General features: G+C 39.7%; 1 protein-coding gene across 1 annotated transcript in view; it reads right to left on the reverse strand.

Annotated features, from left to right (window-relative positions):
- Positions 1–2,240: 2,240 nt before the first annotated feature.
- The window catches only part of FARP1 (FERM, ARH/RhoGEF and pleckstrin domain protein 1), a 155,708-nt gene continuing 141,763 nt past the window's right edge, over positions 2,241–16,185 (reverse strand). The window contains exons 22-28 of the mRNA XM_070943026.1: positions 16,022–16,111; positions 14,119–14,201; positions 13,490–13,602; positions 12,551–12,714; positions 9,875–9,982; positions 4,434–4,585; positions 2,241–2,850 (exon numbers count right to left, since the gene is read on the reverse strand). Coding sequence (XP_070799127.1) covers positions 2,769–2,850; positions 4,434–4,585; positions 9,875–9,982; positions 12,551–12,714; positions 13,490–13,602; positions 14,119–14,201; positions 16,022–16,111 — 792 coding nt within the window. The 3' untranslated portion in view covers positions 2,241–2,768. The remainder of the gene's footprint in view (positions 2,851–4,433; positions 4,586–9,874; positions 9,983–12,550; positions 12,715–13,489; positions 13,603–14,118; positions 14,202–16,021; positions 16,112–16,185) is intronic.

A 16,185-nucleotide genomic window follows, 5' to 3' on the forward strand; every position in this document is an offset into this window, starting at 1 on the left:
TGTTTGGTTTCAAATAATTAACTGAAGCAGTTTGTGCCAATTGCATTGATATATATATATGATCAAGGAAATATCAATGCAATTGGCACAAACTGTTTCAGTTAATTATTTGAAAGCAAACATAGAAGTGCATAAACCACGGGTGTCACGTTGCCATCACGTGATGTTTCATGACGTTTTTCCCATTCGTGGAGCTGCGGTGAGCGTGGCCTGCACATGATGCATCCGAGCCGCAGGCCGCCAGTTTGACACCCCTGGCATCCATATTGTATCTGGAAAGTATAGCTTTGGAGTAAAATGGGGAAAACCTTTACATCCACTTTCAGTGCTGTTGCTGCTTTATTTAGGAACAATGTTAAAAAAAGGAGGTGTGATTATTATATTTTGTATGGAAATCTAAATAGCAAGAGCTGAAAGCAGAAATAAATTGTTATAAAGCAATGTTCCTGCAAGAGTCTCTGATAGGTAATAGAAAACAGTGAATAAGTGATTTGTGCTGATGGTATTTATACCCTGAGGAACAGACAATGGCAAAAGCTGAAAACCTGTGCCACCGTTAGCATTACAATACCGTGACTTCCCAGGAAGCAAATCCAGCTCCTGAATCCAGACCATTGCAAACCTTGCTGAACAGAAAAGGCACAAGCTAAAAGCTGCAGCTACGGTAGTAAATAAGGAAGATGGTCATAAGTTTGCATGATGATTTTATATGACCCTCAAAATTATATGCAAAACCTTCTTTAACTATAATTCCAGCTGTTTTTGGTTTTACTTCTTTCTTCTCCCCAATCTATTTGTAGCTGTTTACTTCTCTAAGAAACAAAAGAAGCTGGGGAGGTTTCAGAGAGACATAATGAGGTCAGAAGCAGCCTAGTTGACTTGGTACATCTTCTTTCCACCACTTAAAAACAAAACAACAATTAAAAAGGAGTGGCTCTTTTTACAGCAACAAGGATCTTCCAGGATTCAGCTTCAATCTCATGGTTTAGCTGGAAAAATCAAACATAGCCTGGGGGCGGGTGTGTGTGTGTATGAGAGAGAGAGGGGAAGAGGTATTGGAGAGAAAAACTTTTGATCCAAACCTGGATTGCAAAATGCATGTTGGGATATGTAGGCCAAAGGAAGGCTCATGTGTGTGGCTGGACAACGTTTCATGGGCTCATTTAGATGAACTTACGTTAAGTTGCCTAAATCAGCTGCACACATATAAATTATGTGTTATCAATTATTCACGTTCAAAATAACATTTGTTTTGTAAATGGCAAGAAACAAACATCCTCAAAAGAAACCCTCAAAGCTATATAGTGTTTAAAGCTGTTGAGGTATTTTATTCCCTTTTCAGTAAGCAAAACTTAAAACATGTTTATACAACAGAGCCTCTATATTTGGCAAACTTGCTATTAAAGCAAGAGATTGATTGATACGGTGGTAACCATTTCTCTTAAAATGTGTGACAAATGTGGGGAGATCCATATTACACCTAATAATACACAATAAATCTATTTCAACTGCTGGAAAGTGTATATTCTCAGTCAAATCTTTAGAACAGCCTTTCTCAACTTGGGTTCCATGAGAGGTCATTATTATATGAAAAAAATACTGTTTTTTAAATTTTGTGTGCCATTAAATGCCAATACTCCCAAAGGTTGGAATTTTTATATGTTGCAACCCAGCTTGCTAATCATAGTAATGTACCGTGAGCTTCAGATAGAACGATTTTTATGCAATGGTTCTCTGAGCCCTGAAAATTATTTCAAGGCTTCCTCCAGGGGAAAAAATGGTTGAGAAAGGCTGTTTTGGACTTTGATTAAATGAACATATTTAAGGCTATCTAATTGCTTCCAAATTTGTACAGACAAAATATGAATTGATTTATAGTACCACTTATAAAGGTGCAGAAGCACAGAATATATTGGGACAAAACATTACAGAAACAAATGTTTCCTTTGAAGAGATGCACCTGCACCTGTTCTTATTGAAACACCAATTTTGACAAAAAATTAATGCCACAATCCTTGTAGAACACAGATATTGACATTTTGTTACACAAATTATTTATACCATCTTAAACTTCCTAAGACACTGTTACGAGTATTTCATGGGGTAAAATATGTAAACTCTTTTTCAGGCATGATTTTCTATCTCAATACGAATTTTCATCAGAAAAAAGCAAGCAAACCCATCTGACAGTAAAGGAAGGAAATATTTCCAACTTCCAGAAGTGAGATGAATTGAACAAACTACATATTTGGCTGCCAGTTTTAATTCTTACAAGCAAACTGTGTAGAAACATGAAAAATAAAAGAACTTTTACCTTGAAGATTTATGTTGAGGTGGTGAAGTGAATAGAAGATAAAAATAACCAAAACAAAAATCAGTCCAAAGCTCATTGTGAGGGTCTGTATATTAAAGAAGAGGCATCTTGTTTTCAAGGAAATACAAAAAAATGAAGTTGCTACAAAATTGGTCTATATATTTCAGGTGCAAATTTTTTGAGGCAAAGAAATATCTTTTGGCATTTGGCACTCCAAGGAACAATATTTTAATACTGGCACAAGCTAAAAAACCACACTAAAGAACAAATACAAGACATGAAACCCTCATGTGGCTGATAATAGTAAACGAACCTGCTGAGGCATTATTTCAAAAGCTGATCCAAAACATTTTTAATAGATTTGTATTTTACTAAATCTTAAAAGGGGAAAGTAAATTCAAATATCCTCTAAAAAAGCAGCAGTTGCTGGAATGAACCATTTGGAGTTCAGCCATCAATAAACATGGGATTCTTCATGACTTAATACACGGACCCGTGAGGCTGGGCCTGTAGCACTTCGGATGACCTCCATCCACCTAAGCAAGAAGAAAGACAAACATCAGGACTTGCTACACTGCACAGGTGGGAAGCTTTTCTGTTGTGGATGTGGCTTCACAGAAGATGTTTGTTTATTAGGTGAGTTTGGGAGAGCTCAGTAGGTTGGGAAAAGGGAAGGAACAGATCTCCAGTCTGCAAAACATATTCTTTCTCAATTCTATTCCAGTCTTTTTCCAACAGCTGATCTGGTTGGCCAGAATGGTATGGAGTTGGGGAAGAACAATGAAGATAACTCTTCCCATAGGTTGTCCCAAAGACATAGGTTGCTTTTTCCATCCTAATAGCCTTGCTAAACATTAAGAGGACCAACATTAAGAGGACCACAGTGGGATACAGAAAAAAAAGTGAACTGGAATGCCAATCTTTGTTCTACCCTTTTCAAGTTCATTTCTCTGGGACAACCAACTAGGCATGGGAATTCTGATGGGATCTCATATGGGAAGAGCTTAAAACCTCAACTCTGAACAGTGTGATGGTAGAGGGAAAAAGAGTGTAGTAGTGGTTCCGTGCAAGAGGTTTCTCACCTCAGCAGGATTAAGATGAGTGTTCCCCAGCCAGCATTAAAGTCCACACACACTAAAGTAGTTGGAATTTGAGAAATCCTGCACTCAGCTACCATTTGTAAACTAAACATTACCTATATTATAGAGCAAGACACATTTATTTAAATGCATTTTGCTATAGAATATTTAAGTTTCACTATAGAAAGTTTGAAAATTTACAAGACCAGTACCACGTTTTTCACTTTCTTGTTAGATGGAAATGATTATTCAGATTGTTAATGTTCTTGGCTGTTTCTTACTCTTACCTATCAATCCCATCCCAAATAATTTCTGTCCTGCACAATCACATTTCAGTCTGTACATGTAAGTAAACAATCTATGGGCCATAATATCCTAAATGTACATGTCCGGGTTCAAACACAAACTAGCTTAGATCTAAGTCATGCACAGAACATTTTGTTCACCTCTAGTATAAACTATATAACTTTTGTTTCTCAACAAAAATGAATCCCTTGAAACAGCTTGTGGGGTATGAGAGGCCTTATACAATCTTTCCTTTCCTGGGCGAATAATTTTGCACATGTTGCAAACATGATAAATTCTTTATATTGATTTAGTATTCTCTTAAAGAACTATCAAATATTTGGGGAATTTTTAAAATTACAATCCCTACTCCCCGTTTCAAAACTTTAGATACCGCACATTTCAGTTTCACAACATTTTGATGTTCTTTCACAAGATGTTACCAGATTTTAGTGCTTTTTAAAATGCTTTTGACAACTTGTCTTAAGAACGATGTAAAATTTTGGAAATGATTCACGAGATTAGCAAAATAAAATGTGATTTAGTAATCTTGGAAAATTCCTGGGTCGAGACTGGAGAAGTCTGTATCCAATTTACATTTTGCAGGAAACAAACAATTTGATATTTTAGCTCTTTGACAGACTTCATGTTTTACTTAAATTGGCTAGATTATAACAGTACTTGTTTACCCATCCTTTTTTAATGATAGAATTTAACAGCGTAGTATGTAGTAAAATTATAGTAAACAAACATACCTTTCAAATGTATATTCACTCTCCGCCCTAAAATAGTACACATGGGATTTGAAATGTAGCTTAAAGACATAGTCTTTATTAATGTTCTCAGATTCAGAAGGAATGGTAAGAGAATAGCCCAGCAGAGGAAGGCTAGCTAAAGGATGATTGTCCTAAAAACAAAAGGCAAGAGAGGTTGTGGCAATAGCAAAGGCCCCGCTTCAAAAATTGACAAAACTGCATGCAAAGAACTTCAAAACTACCTTCCTAACATCAAATCCCAGTATGTTTCAAGCAAAAGACAACCCAGGAAGGTCCTCCCCCAAATGACATTGGCTTCTTATCTTGCACTGTACACATGCCTAGGGGTTGGAATTTGCCCAAGATTCTCTTTCCTTAGATTTTTTAAAATCACATCTTTTCTTTCATGTACAACTCAAGGCAGCAAACATGCCAATTCCCCTCCCTATTTTCCCCAGAAAAACAACCCTGTTTGGTGAGTTAAGAAGGAGTGCCTGGCTCAAAGTTACCCAGCTGTTTCTTCATGCCCAAGGCGGGATTAGAACTCACTGCCTCCTGGTTTCTTGGCCAGCACCTTCACCATTACACTCAGAGCCCAGTGAGTGAATGAAGGAATTTACATGATTTATATGATTGCTCATCTCACACAGCTGACTCTGAGCAGCACCCAAGGATAAAACAAAGACTCTGCTCATAAAAATCAACAACAGCAGAGTTTACTTAACCTCCTACGGCTGTGATGGCGAACCTATGGCACAGGTGCCACAGGTGGCACGCATAGCCATATCAATGGGCACACCAGTTCAGCTCTGACGTGCATGTGCGTGCTGGCCAGCTGATTTTCAGGCCTTCTGGGCCCACCAGAAGTAGGGAAACAGGCTGTTTCCTGCCTCCGGAGGGCCTGGGAGGGTGGGGAAAGCCCGTTTTTCTTTCTCACCTGACTCCAGATCCTCTCTATGCGTCTGGGGAGGGTGAAAACAGCCTTCCCCACCCCCTCGGAGTCCCTCTGGAGGCCTGAAACGGCCCATTTCCCAACTCCCAGTTGGACAGGAAGTGACATTTCTTGCTGTTCCCAGCCTCCAGAAACTCTTAGACAGGCTCTGGAAGCTGGGGACAGCAAAAAAGTTACTTCCTGTCCAACTGGGAGTTGGGAAATGGGCTGTTTCAGGCCTCCGAAGGGGTGGGGAAGGCTGTTTTCGCCCTCCCCAGATGCATAGGGAAGATCTGGAGCCAGGTGAGAAAGAAAAACCGGCCTACCGGGCCATCGTGTGCAGGAGCGGGGGGGGGGGGGTTGCACGCACATGCGCAGGATGGGGTGCATAGAATTATGAGTGTGGGCACGTGCGTGAGAGAACCTCCCCCGCCGCCCCCCTCTGGCACGCAATGGCAAAAAGGTTAGCCATCACTGTCCTAGGGAAACAACCGTGTCTTTAGTGCTTTATAAAAAGGTTACTCTCATGTGCAGAAGGCAGTCTCTTCCCCATATTCTATATCTCACTGGAACTGAGAAGAATTTCTGTGAAAGGGACTCCACACAAATTGCACCTAAATGTGAATCACTCCTGGGACAAGTACTACACTCCCTATAACATGATGGCTGAAAACATAGCTTCTCATTCTCCTGTTGTCTACTGTATTTATTTTTGACCAGATGTGTAAGTGGAAAGGAATGGCTGCTCATCATTCTGTGGCCTTTAAGTGGTTATTTGTGAGTTATATGGAATGGAGAGGATGGTCAGAATATTCTATGGTTCATGGTAGACTCTTGGAGGACTACCTTCATCCACTGGCAACCTTGTTCCTTATCTCAGTTTCTTGAGTTGATGAGTTGATGCAAGCAAAGTTTCCACAGTACATACGGCTGGTCCTTGCTTACCAACTACTCAGTCAGCAAACATTCAAAGGTGCTGAAAAAATAATTATATAACCAATTGATGACCACTTGTTACCTTTGAAGAATCCCTCAGTTCATGAACACCATTACAGTCAATATGTTGTGTTCTGAAACTGACCTGTGTTTTTTTTTCTCCCATCTACTTGAAGAGCAGAGGGATTGAAGAGGAAGGGTTGCAAGGGAGTAAGCTGTTTGTTCTTCTACACATCAAAAACAATGCAATTATACTGGCAGCCTGGAGCTAGGACCCACAAATGCACTATGCAAACAGCTTGCAATATTTTCATGAAATCTCTTTCTATCCAATCTCTTTGCTCTGCAAAGAAGGGAAGAGCAGAGAGATCACAGAAGAAGAGACTGAGAGTAAACTGTTAGCTCTTCTATACGTGAAAAATAATCTGATGTGCAAGTTAACAAGAAAGTGGTCATAAAGCTGCAATTTCTGATGTTCCCTACTTGCTTCCCAAAAGCAAAGGCAATGAGGAAGCTGGAAGGAATTTGGAAGTCTCAGTCACATGATGTCCTCCCTTAATGACAAATGGGACTGTAGGAACTGCTATTGCTAAATGGCACAGATATGCAATGTTGAACTTTATGACTATGTTGCTTAATGATGGGGATTCTGGACTAGTTGTACTAGCTTTGGTGGGCTTGCTTCATGAAATTTGGACTATTAAGAAAAGCCCACCACACATATAGTTTCCACAAGAAATCTCTGTCCAAGGGAAGTAATTAACTACAGCATTTCATACATTTGTGGCACAGTATCTTAATATAAGACAGGAAGCACATCAAAGCCACAGCAAGGAGAAATAGGGAGAGCACCATCTTCTTCTTGAACCTCCTGCTTAGCTGACATCATAAGTATATTTGAAGATAGCTGAATAAGGATTTTCTCAAAAAGCCCATAATTCAGGCGATTGCTCTGATCTTCAAGATAACGATGGTATAGTATTGAAGCAAAGAATTACATTGTTGTTAGTGCAATAGATGAAAGAGGGCTGAAAAGTCTAACATTATGAGGGGGCTCTGTAGGCGTACACTCTTATGTATGATGCACAGAGTCCATAAAGAAACCACTGGATGGAACAAGAAGGCAAGAAGCAGAAAGAATGAGGCCGCATTGCTTATTGTGTTCCCTCGTTGATTTTCTGTGCTCCATCTGCTCACAATCTGTTCGGTTCCTCTGTTTTCCACACATAGCCATATCTGTGCCAATGTAAATCTGGACCTCACGTTTCAACTGCTACTTTCTTACTATAAATTTAACCTTTTCCAGTAGCAAAATACCACACTAAGAATAAACTTCTCTTTTGAGGGCAAGCAGGAATGTACCTATTTTGTTTTTTAAAGGATTAACAACTCTGCAAGTTAAGCAGAGGTCCGGACAGCAGATTTCTGTAGCGGTGCAGACTTCTGCAGATAAAAATTATATTAGTTTTATCTGCAGGATTATTAATCGTACACTTCCACTTAAACCCCCCAATTCTGAAATACTGAAGCGCTTGGAATTCTCAAAAATCCATCAAGTGCCTTTGGAATAAACTGTAGAATTCAGTGCTGATTTTTCTCTCCAAGTTGTTTATCCATAATTAATTATCCCTGCAGCTGATCCATTTTCTGTAAAGTGCTTCATATTAATTAATCTCAAATATCCTTGGGTGTACCCTTCCTCAGAGAAATGAAATGTACGAACCAAAGCCACCATTAACAGAATAGCTGCTTTCAAACAGCACTCATGGAAGTGCACAATTTCATTGCAGAAATTTCTAATACAGGCTGTCCTTGACTTATGACAATTCAAACCACCTGATTAAACCGTTCAACCATTCATTCAGCTAAGAGCCAGTTTGGTCTAGTACCGTGATGGCGAACCTATGGCACATGTGTCACAGGTGGCACGCAGAGCCATATCTGTGGCCACGCAAGCGTTGCTCTAGCTCAGCTCCAGTGTGCATGTGCGTGCTGGCCAGCTGATTTTTGGGCCTTCCGGTCCCATCAGAACTCAGAAATGGGCCGTTTCCTGCCTCTGGATGGCCTCTAGGCGGGTGGGGAAGGCCGTTTTTGCCCTTCCCAGGCTCCAAGAAAGTGTCTGGAACCCGGGGAGGGCAAAAATGGGCCTATTGGTAACTTTTTGAGCGCAGGGGATCACGCATGCATGTACAGGGGGGTGGGGCGTGGTGGGTATTGAATTATACCCACGTGCACGTGCGTGACCCCCCCGGCATTCCCCCCACTTTTGGCACACAAAAGCAAAAAGGTTAGCCATCACTGGTCTAGTAGTTAAGGCACCAGGTGAGAAACCAGGAGACTTATGAGTTCTAGTCTGACCTTAGTCATGAAAGTTGGATGAATGACTTTGGGCCAGTCATTCTCTCAGCACACCCCAAAAAGAGAAGGAAGGACTATTAGGTATGCTTACCACCTTGAGTTACTTATAAACAGTAATAAAAGCAGGATTAAAATGTAATAAATAAATCAGTAACTATCAGCAACAAAGTTACAATGGCGCTGAACAAATGGTGGTTACAACCAGTCCTTGGGCGTTCTAGCAGTCCCAACACCCCGATAGTCATGTGATCACGATCTGGGTGCTTGGCAATTCCACTTGCACTTATGACCAAACGCAGTGCAATTATGCAATTGCCATTTTGCAACCTTTCCTGCTGGCTTCCTAAGAAAGTCTATGGGGAAGCCAGCAGGAAGGACGCCAGTCACTTGAGGTAAGTCTTCCCACTTGTGTACCCTCTCCCAGATCTTCTGCAATTGCACTGTGTCAGCCACTCATCCTGCATATCGTCCCCAACCCACACTGCCCCCACGCACTGTCTCTTATTTGTGTAGCACCTCTTGCCCACCCCTTGCACTCCTCCTGACTCTCATTAAACCTCTTATGTACCCTCTCACATAGTCCCTTATCCTTCCTGACCCACACAACAGCTCTCATATGGACCCTCTTATATCCTCCCCAATCCATGCAATGCCCCTCATGCATATCTTGCACATCCCCTCACACTCTGCCTGACCCACGCAACTCCAGCGCACTCCCTTGCACTCTCCCCGAGCCACACCATACTTCTCATTCACCTACCATCTTTTTCGATCCACACAGCCCCTCTCACTATCCACAACCCATGTGACATCTCTTGCACAATCCCTTGCACTGTCACATACACACTCTCTCTGACAACTTCCCCATACCCCCTTGTTCCATCTCTCACTTGGCAACAGCCACTGTCCTGCCCATGAGTGACTTACAACTTCCTTCCGCCTTTCCCAAGACTGTTGGATGTGGGAAGCTGGCAAGAATTTAACTCATCTAATGATTGTAATAACCAGCACTTGTTCTGCCATTGCCATTGTTCAGTGATACAGTCAGGCTTTACAACTACCTCACTTAGCAATGAAAATTCTTACCCCAATTGCTGTCATAACTCAAGGACTATCGATACTAGCTCTCCTGAGGCTAATCAATCCTGCATTTCAATCCTCTAATGTGAAAAACCTAACATAAAGATTATTTTCTGCTTTCAGAAGAATCAATTACCTGGTGAGATTTGTAGAAAAACATGCAGAAGTTGGTGAACACTACCCAAAGCTTCTGCCACCCATTGCTGTTTTTGAATTTTCGCAGGAGGTTTCCAGAAAGTTGGTTCTGAAAAAAGGAGGGAAATAGTACAACAAACGAAATAAAATACACAGAGATGGTAAAACAAGCTGATGGAAAGCAGGCAAGGCTCATGTAGAATGGCATTTTTTTCCGGCCTAAATTGGAACAGTTTATTTTTGTCTTTGAAAACGGTAATAGCTTCTGAACTGTTTCATTCAGTGAGATCAGTTTGTAAGTTGAGCTAGCAAGAAATAAATTATCTGCTGTTACCTTATTAGAAGCCCCACTCAAACTGAGGTGGTTTGGCAGACATGCACTTTTCTTGACAAAGTTAAAGAAGTATTTTTTCCAGAATGGTCTCTTGACTTCCCGGCTTATGTTCTAGGCCTGAAATTCATGGCTTCCAACATTTCCAGCTAGTTACCAGGGCTGCTTTGCTCCTGAGATCAGCAAAGACTAGCTAAATCTAGCCACTTGCTGAAGTAGATTTGATGCTGGAGTATTTAATTTTAAGGGCGTGTGGCTAGAAGACAATTTTACTATGATTCTAAATTATAATTCTTTGTGCTGGTGGGGAAATTTATAAAGAATATTTCACCTGACACCACTATTTAAAAGGGTCCAGAAAAATGAATACATTTCTCTTAAGTCATCTTTAGAAAGATAGCTTAATCACAATAACTTAAGCCCCACTGATTTTAATAGGTAAAACATAGGTAGATTGTAAACTTGCATAAATAAGAGGCTTTGCTTTGAATTAAGTTTTTGAAAACTTTTTTTTGGGTGTGAAATAGTTAAATTAAGGTGCTTTGGATTCAATGTGTGCCTATCATATATTTGAAAGAAGCTAGATGCCAAATATCAAACACATCCAATGGTTATGACAAAGGGGAGATAAACCCACACGTCAGCTTAAAAATAATCAATCTTTCTGAATCTTTGTTCTCTTAGTGGAAATGTTTTATTATTCTTTTTTGTTCTGCTTGACATTTAGCAGCATAATGAACTATGCTCTTATCAAAACAGCTAAAAGGAAACACTATTGCCTTCCAAATTGTCAACAGGGCTAACAAGCATTTTACTGCATTTTGAAAGCTTTTCATTTTGAACCATTCCAGTTTCAAAAAAACCAGACAAGGATGTGTGTGTACTGGGCTACCATAACACACATGTAGTCCCAATTCTCTACTTTTTGATTTTGGTTACCTCATTTTCTGAAGGGTATCATAAAAGGACAGGCTTTGCATTCGGTACCAGCAGACATATGAAATGGAAACAGGCCGCTGATCACTGATCAGTCCAACAGGTGGGGAAGGACAGTCACTGACAGTGAGAGGGTCTTCTACCACAAGAAAAAGAGAAAAGAAGGAGGGAAAGAAGGAAAGACACAGAGAGAAAGCATAAACTATAATGATGTGACATTAAACACAGAATTAGGAAAATAGGACTGTAACTTGCTGGTCATGGGAAAAGCTGTGGAACTAAAGACAGATGTGTGAGTGCACATGGATCTGCTTCTAGGTTGTTTGATGGGATAAATTCCAGAGTGGGAGATCTGGCTGCGACATTTGATCTCCAGAGGTGAAGTAGTAGGATGATTCTGGTAGAACATGCAACACACACTCTCAGAAGCAAATGTATTTGGAGGAAATTGCAACCAAGTATGTCTGAATCCAAGGGGAAGATTTAGTTCTTTAAAATTTTTATTTTTAAATCTATAGAACCTTTTATTCTATAAAACTAAGGCATGTATATCCAATGTGTTCCCCCATGTAGACAAAACAACCTAGAGGCATTCCTTTGGAAATGGGTGTCTGCAGGTACCTTAAAGAAGCTAAACCAATTTCTAATTTAAATGAAATTCTATGTTATTTTTTCCTCTTGAACTCAATTTTATAGAAAATGTAAGTGCTTCAGAAGAACTGTTTCCTTCTACTTTTCAACAGAGTTGAATGGAGCCTTACTTTATGAAGAAGAACTGAAAGCAGAACAATAATGATGATCTCCACAAATATCCCCTTTACCTTTGATAAAATTGAACACTGAAGTTCCACATAAGAACTCACATGAGTTGATATGAGAATGCAATACTTTCCATGCAAATTTCCCTGATTTGAGATGAGAATGTTTTGGATTCCATACCTCGTTAATCTGTGTCAAATTGGTTTAGCTACAGTCAAAATGCATCTTTAAAAATACACAGAGAGATTTCCTCTGGTAAAGAAAACATGAGAGAGGCAGATGAGGCTGAGAGGAGAATATTGTAAGGCTCCAGAGAACAATAGACAGCAGAAAATAAAACAAGTTGCATAGAAATGCACATTTCAGACTGCAGCGGATAGACTTATTGCCCTTTCCAAATACACTGAGGATTTTTTAAAAAAAAAATACTCAGAAGAACCCCTCTTGATATCAATATATGGAAATTAATTTAGAAGTATGAAAGGTGTCACATGGAAATCCAAATTATTCATAAATCGCCTGTTAAAATCATGTCTTTTGAATGGACTTAATAGTTTCCAATTAACCAAGAGGGCAATGACTGGAAAGGAAATGGTGCCTGAAGAAGATGGTTCTTTCGAGCTGCAGTCCAAGCCGTTTTGAGCCAGATACCTCCACTGCAATACTAAAGTCGACCATGGAGACACTGGTATTTCTGTGCCAGCAGACGTGCACCGTAGTGTTGCCACGGTGAGGAGCTTGACGTTCAAGTGAGGTGCGGGATGCATTGAGATCGTCTTCCGATTCCTGGTCTACAGTGGGCTCCTCAGGGGATTCTACGAAATGCAGGGAAAAAGCCTCTTTTTCTCCCCCCTTGTATACGGAGCATGAAATCATAAGCAAAAGATTGTCTCTGATATGGGGAAATCTCCAAAATGGTTGAAGAAGCCATATTAGTGTTTTGAGTTGGTTGTGTAGGGAAAACAGGAATATGGAAAGAGAAAGATATTTTTTTCCCTGAGGAAAGCATCCCAACAAGAAATTAATGGCCAATTGATTAATCAATAATCCAATATAGGATTGTGCACAGGAACATTATTATCTATAACAGTATTTCTCAACCGTAGCAAGTTTAAGATGTGTTGATTTCAACTCCTAGAATTTCCCAGCCAGCATGGACCATGTTGGCTGGGGAATTCTGGGAGCTGCTGAAGTCTTAAATTTGCCAAGGTTGTGAAACACTGATTTATAATTTGGGCCCTGGTAATTCTGTGCTGTAAATAGAGTGACTTAGTACACACTTCAGTGTACTAAGTGTAATTGTTTTGGGACACAGAAGGCATTCTTTAATTTCAGTATTATATCATTTACTACTTTACATACTATTTACATACTATTCCATTTACTGCTATTAAACACATTTTTCAAATTCTTAATATAGGATTTGGTACCCACAAATCAATTGCCATGTAATCTATCTGAACTGAAATTAGATAGGAAAAGACCATACAGATATTCCTTGTTTTTAAAACATCCTGCAAAATGTTCTGTATGCATAATGATACTTTGGAACTGTAGGATTTACCCCACCTTTCCTGGTTCTGGACTTACTTGTATCAGGCGGGCTATTTCCATGGAATTCAGAAGCAGGATCATTACAGTTCTCTGCCAAGTCAATGGCCATCTGTATGTCCTCAGTCCACTTGTCCATTTCAATGCGATTACTAGGAAAATAATAGAGGTTTATTTATTGTTTATTTACATATAACAGTTCTAGGCAGCTCACACAATACATAAAAGCGAAGATAAAAACAGAAGTACCCTTCCCTCAGGTGCCAGGCTGCACATCCTCCTAGCTCTATCCCTATCCTAGCCCAATACTTTTGGGAAGATCTTCACAGCCCCCTGTGAATGCTGAAAGGGTAGATTTTGATTTTTTTTCATTGCAAATAGCAGTGAACTTCAGACGTTGGTCAATATTAAGGGGGGGGGTAAACATTTTTGTAACCAGGCCAGATAAAATTACAAAAAAGCATACTATCGCCTCCTGCTCTGCAAGTTTACCTTACTTTATATTAACTACTGCTTATTTACTACAAAAGGGTGATTACAAATGAATTCAGAACGACCATTGTACCTAGCTACCTACAACAATCCAAAGCCTATCTTCTATGGTACAGGCATCACTGTCTCAAATCTCTACATAGATGTTCTAAAAGCATATGGTTCACGGCAATTACCTCGCAGCAACAACAATGGATTGGTGTTGACTTCTAAGTGTAAAGCAGTGAGGAACCCCCCATTCTTCTTCACTCTCTTCTATCTGAGAAAATAAAAATATAGTCATCATCATACAATAGGAGAAGTAATTTTCACACACATGTAGACAATAATGTACAAAAATGCAAGCTACCACGGTCTGATTGTTTTTCACTAGGAATGCAACAAATTTTTTTCTTTTCACCAATATGGAAATTCTGGAAAGAAATAATTATAGCTGTTGCTATGTAACAGCCACTATTTAGTACTGACAAACAAAAAAACTAGCAGAGCACATCTATGAACACTAACTAGTAATCAGAAGATACAATGAAAACTCCTTACTTTCATAACTCATGAAGAGACTCAACCATAGTTTCAACTGGGAAACTGTAAGCATCCTAGACCGGAAACTTGACTTTCAGACAAATCAGCCATCAATAGACTCATAGAGATATACCATGTTTATACACCATTTAAAAGAGACAATAAAAAAGTTAAGAAGGAAGCAAAAAGTGCAGAACACATCCTTTCAAGCAGCTGAAATCTAGATTTGTAGGACCCAGATAATATCAGACAAACAATCAAGCAGAAAACAATACCCTCATCATGGAACTATCAAGGAGAAACCCACCCCTAACACTGGGCAGGACAAGCTATTGTGTAGAAACAGAGAGCATACCCCACAACCACTAGCACTGATGAGGTTACCTAGTTGGGCAAGTAAATAACTAAGCTCACAGAACACAAAGGATTTCACAATAGTAGCTATTTAAAGTTTGCTGCTCCAAGGTTACTAGCCATTTCTGGTAGTATGCAGAGTTAGTGGATAAGATAAAATGCAAGGCTATTTAGGGGTGGGAAAACTCACTCTAATTAGATCTGGAGTGTGTCCACATGCATTAAAAACCACAATGAAAAATAAATCAATCAAAGAGAGAATATGGGCATCAGAATCATATACACCACCTCCTTGGCATAAGATAGGCCAACCTCAGGGTTGAAATACAGGCAGCTGTTTTATTTTCTATGGTAGATGTCAAATTAAGGGCAAATGTTCTGAATATTTCCAAAGGGTGCATTGCTTAAAAATGCTGGAGCTTGGCATGTGGTATGGAAGAATCTGTGGGTCATCTATGCCTGCTGCCATTCTTATGTGAGCAGCATCCTATCAAGTTCATTCTTTCTAGCAAAGAAAATGTGGCTTCATATTGTTGTTGCCAGTAGAAGCAACAGGGTGATGATCTCCACCCTTTTTTACTGCTCTTCTCCATTGTGTGGAAGGGACCAGTCTTGCTGATTATCTCCTTCAACAAGAGAGCTCAAAAATTGCCAGGACTTGCACTGAGGTCACAATGAGTTTCCTCCCACTCTCTTGGAAGGGAGACATGAATCTTCTGGCTTGTTTTCTGCCAGCAAAGGGGTTTCAAATCACTGTGGCAAATTGAAATTTCATTTCCCTCCACATCTCCATTTGTGCACAAATCCCATGCATCACTTGTGAGTTATCTTCTGAATAAATTTGTATCGGTAGGAGGTGATGTTCGGGTGTAAACATTCAAAAGCAAATATTCACATAAACCCTCCTATGCAAGTCGCCAAAGAACTGATCTAGAACCTAATGGCTCTTCAGATCTGAAAAGATTAACAAAAGCTGCACTATGGAGCAACAATTCCCACAATCTGAAAAGATGGTTATGATTGAAGTTAAACCCGTTAAATTTTCAAACTTTCCGTTTCCTCCCAGCTACATTTATTCCTTCAAATTTCTAATTATTCTATTCAGAGTACAGTAATTGAGAAGGCGTACATTTCTATAAACACCATTTACATTTTAAGAGATTCAGCAGTAACCAATCCAGTCTCAACTAAGCATTTACTTACCATCATGCCATACAGTGGAAGCTGCCCGTGAACTTTGAACTGATTTGATGCTGTTAGACCCCGACTTGTGTACAGCAAGACATCATTGAACTGAAACATAGCAGGCAAGAATATAGTCAGAACAAAGTAAACAGAGAACTCTAAATACATCTAATATTCTATAT

This window comes from Pituophis catenifer, unplaced genomic scaffold (genome assembly GCF_029215685.1).
Source record: "Pituophis catenifer annectens isolate HBS135680 unplaced genomic scaffold, rPitCat1.0.hap2 SCAF_4, whole genome shotgun sequence".
Classification (NCBI taxonomy): Eukaryota; Metazoa; Chordata; class Lepidosauria; order Squamata; family Colubridae; genus Pituophis; species Pituophis catenifer.